Raw genomic sequence first — 2776 nt, 5'->3', positions numbered from 1 at the left:
GCATCATCCACAGCCCAACTTCCCAGCTTTTGCAGGAGGGGGCTTTGTGGTTGGCAAGAGGCCTCTCCGAAGCCTACATCCCTGGCCCTTGTAGCCTCTTTGAACCTGTTAAATATTACTGGCCTCCGATGGTCTCCCTGGACTTGTTTGGGAACTGGGGTTGCCTTTGTGCAAGCTCCTGGGCCCCAGGTCGGTTCCGGGTCTGTGCTTTCGGGCAGGTGCCACCGCGGCCGGCACCCTTCCGCAGAGGCGGGCCGCGAACCGGCGGAAACACCACAGCCCTCCCGGGCCGGGCTGGAGGCTGTCCAGTCCCGCTGCCGCCGAGAGGCTCCGCCCCCGCAAGGTTCCACCGTCCTGCTAGGCTCCGCGGACACTGGCGCCCTACTGCGGCCGCCCCTCCTTGCGCATGCGCTGCCGTCCACACAGCCCGCCCCCATCACGTGATCCGGCCTCCCCCACGGCGGTAGCGTGTGTCCTTCCTCGCCCGCCGTAGCCGCCGGCGCGCACAGGGCCCCCGGCATGTTCCGCATCGAGGGGCTAGGGCCCAAGATGGACCCGGAGGAGCTGAAGCGGAAGATGCGCCGCGACGTCCTCACCTCTGTCCGCAACTTCCTCATCTACGTCGCGCTGCTGCGGATCAGTGAGTGCGCGGGGTGGCGGGGGGCGGCCGGGGCCTGCGCCCCCGCGGCGGACTGGGAGGGATCGGGGTGGCCTAGCCGCCTGTTCACGGCCCGTGACTGGAGGAGGCGGCGCCGGAGAGCCCGCGGGGAGCCGCGTCCCGCTGGCCGGCCACGTCCCTGGGGAGCGGGACAGGCCCAGCGCCTTCCCTGCGGCGCCTGGGGCGCTAAGGTTGGGCGAGCAGCGGTGCTGGTTCTCTTCTAGGTTATGAAAGAACATGGGCGCGCAGGCTGTCTTGCGGGCGGTTCCTTAATGTGTTGCATCAGAGCCTTTCAGCTTTCCTTTCAAGGTGCCCTTCTGCTCAGCAAACAAAAAGTCACGTTTGGGTGTTTCCCCCCGCGCCCCCCCTGTGCCTAGAAGCGTCGAGAGCACTGAACTGCAGCAGAAGCAGGCATACCCGATTCCCCTCGTGAATCATGCTGCCTCACCTGTTAAAGCAATCATGCAGGGAGAGAAGGGACCATGTGGGAGGCAGACAGTGGAATCTCAGACAGAGTTTGAATGTGTTCTATGCCGCACAAATGTGCTGTAGTTTAACCACAGACTTACTGCAGACTTTTTGTTGTCTTCAGCTGTGTTAAGTTCATGCTGCTTTATTTTCTCTTTTCAGCTCCTTTCATCCTGAAGAAGTTGGACAGTATATGAACACTTAAGAAAACTCAATATATGAAAACATAAAATGGACTGTAGCAGCTCTCCCCTGTTTTTCAATTAAACATTGTGCCAGAAGCAGACATCTGATACTAAATGGTTCTAAAAAGTTTCATTTAAGTATATCTGACCTGAGAATGATAGTGTAATTGGGAGTATGGGGAAGATGTCTGTTGTCCCTGCAGGTGAATTCTGATCACAGAATACTCCCTAGTGTCATCAAGCAATGACTTGTGATGGAACATTTCTTGCACTGTTTAGAAAAAAGTACATCTCCATTTTGTTCAAAGTGTTAAGTGCTAGCAAGTTGCTTTGTTATGCAGCTGCCTCTAAGCTGCCACATGCTATGGCTATGAACCTTCCTGAACCTCTCTGTGTGAAAAATGAAGTTTTTAATGAATCCAGTTCACAAACAGTTTGATTTTAAATAAATGGCAGTTGTGTCAGTTAACTCTGGTAGTGATTTATTTTTAATAATCATCACTTACAACTAGAGGTCATGTGGTATTATTTCCCTGGCTCTTGGTTTAAGCTTGCTCTCTCCTCACCTTTAAAATCAATTTGTACTGAGGAAAAGCAAAGGAGCGTGAAAAAAACAAGGCAATTCTGTGTTTTTCAGGTTGCTAAATGTGTAGCAACTCAGCTGTAAAACATGAACATGAACAGAGGAAGAGAAGGGGGAAGGGTGGCTCAGCTTTATCCAGCAGGCCTGTGCCAGTTTCTACTTCAGTTAGAACTTCCTGGATCTTGAATTTACGCACAGTAAAGCAAAAGCAATGCCATATTTCTTCTGTGAGCTAGTAACTGAGTTTTAGTCACAGCAGACTTTTTACAGTGCCTGTTACTGCCTCGTGCCAGTACTTGTACTGTTTTGTCATGTCTTGAATTGAGCTCTTTTTACCATGACAAAATGCTGCGTTTGTCATTTTGGGCTGGACTGGCCAATGACAAGACAACAGATGCTGTCCCCCACCTCTCACTCTAAGGAGAGGAAGAAGAGAGAGATATTTGTGAGTTTAGAAAAAACTAAACTACTTTAATGAAAAATTAATAAAATTAAAAAAAAAAGGAAATAATGAAATAGATAAAATACATACAGATATACACAAAACCGTATCAAGCTCCCAGAGAGATGTCACTGGCAGGCACTCTGAAAGTTCCAGACTGGACTCAGTGACAAATGGGGACTGGAACACACTGACCAGGATCAAAACGCAGATGCGCTGACGAAGTCCTCAGACGTCAGTCCCTGAAGAAAGAGCCACTGAGGAGTCATTGGAGAGGAGCCAACCTGATCCCTCAGCGTTTACACTGAGCATGGCAGGTGGAACACCCCATTGGTCAGTTTGGGTCACCTGACCTGTCCACGGGTGTGACCCTTCCGGGGGTAAACAAGGAAGTCAGCCGACCCTGGTTGCCACGGCAACAAGCGGAGCAAGAGCCCCTC

The 2776-nt window shown here is 51.9% G+C and overlaps 1 protein-coding gene across 1 annotated transcript; it reads left to right on the top strand.

The window, feature by feature from the left end:
• The first annotated feature begins 430 nt into the window (after nt 1-430).
• Nucleotides 431-1780, top strand: TOMM5 (translocase of outer mitochondrial membrane 5). The gene is made up of 2 exons (XM_054185903.1): nt 431-640; nt 1289-1780. Exons 1-2 carry the CDS (start codon nt 520-522, stop codon nt 1321-1323), a joined length of 156 nt encoding a protein of 51 aa, XP_054041878.1. The 5' UTR covers nt 431-519; the 3' UTR covers nt 1324-1780.
• Nucleotides 1781-2776: the final 996 nt, after the last annotated feature.

This window comes from Rissa tridactyla, chromosome Z (genome assembly GCF_028500815.1).
Source record: "Rissa tridactyla isolate bRisTri1 chromosome Z, bRisTri1.patW.cur.20221130, whole genome shotgun sequence".
In the NCBI taxonomy this organism is placed as follows: domain Eukaryota; kingdom Metazoa; phylum Chordata; class Aves; order Charadriiformes; family Laridae; genus Rissa; species Rissa tridactyla.
The sequence above is the reverse complement of the archived record's forward strand: the minus strand, read 5'-3'. Positions and strand labels throughout refer to the sequence as shown.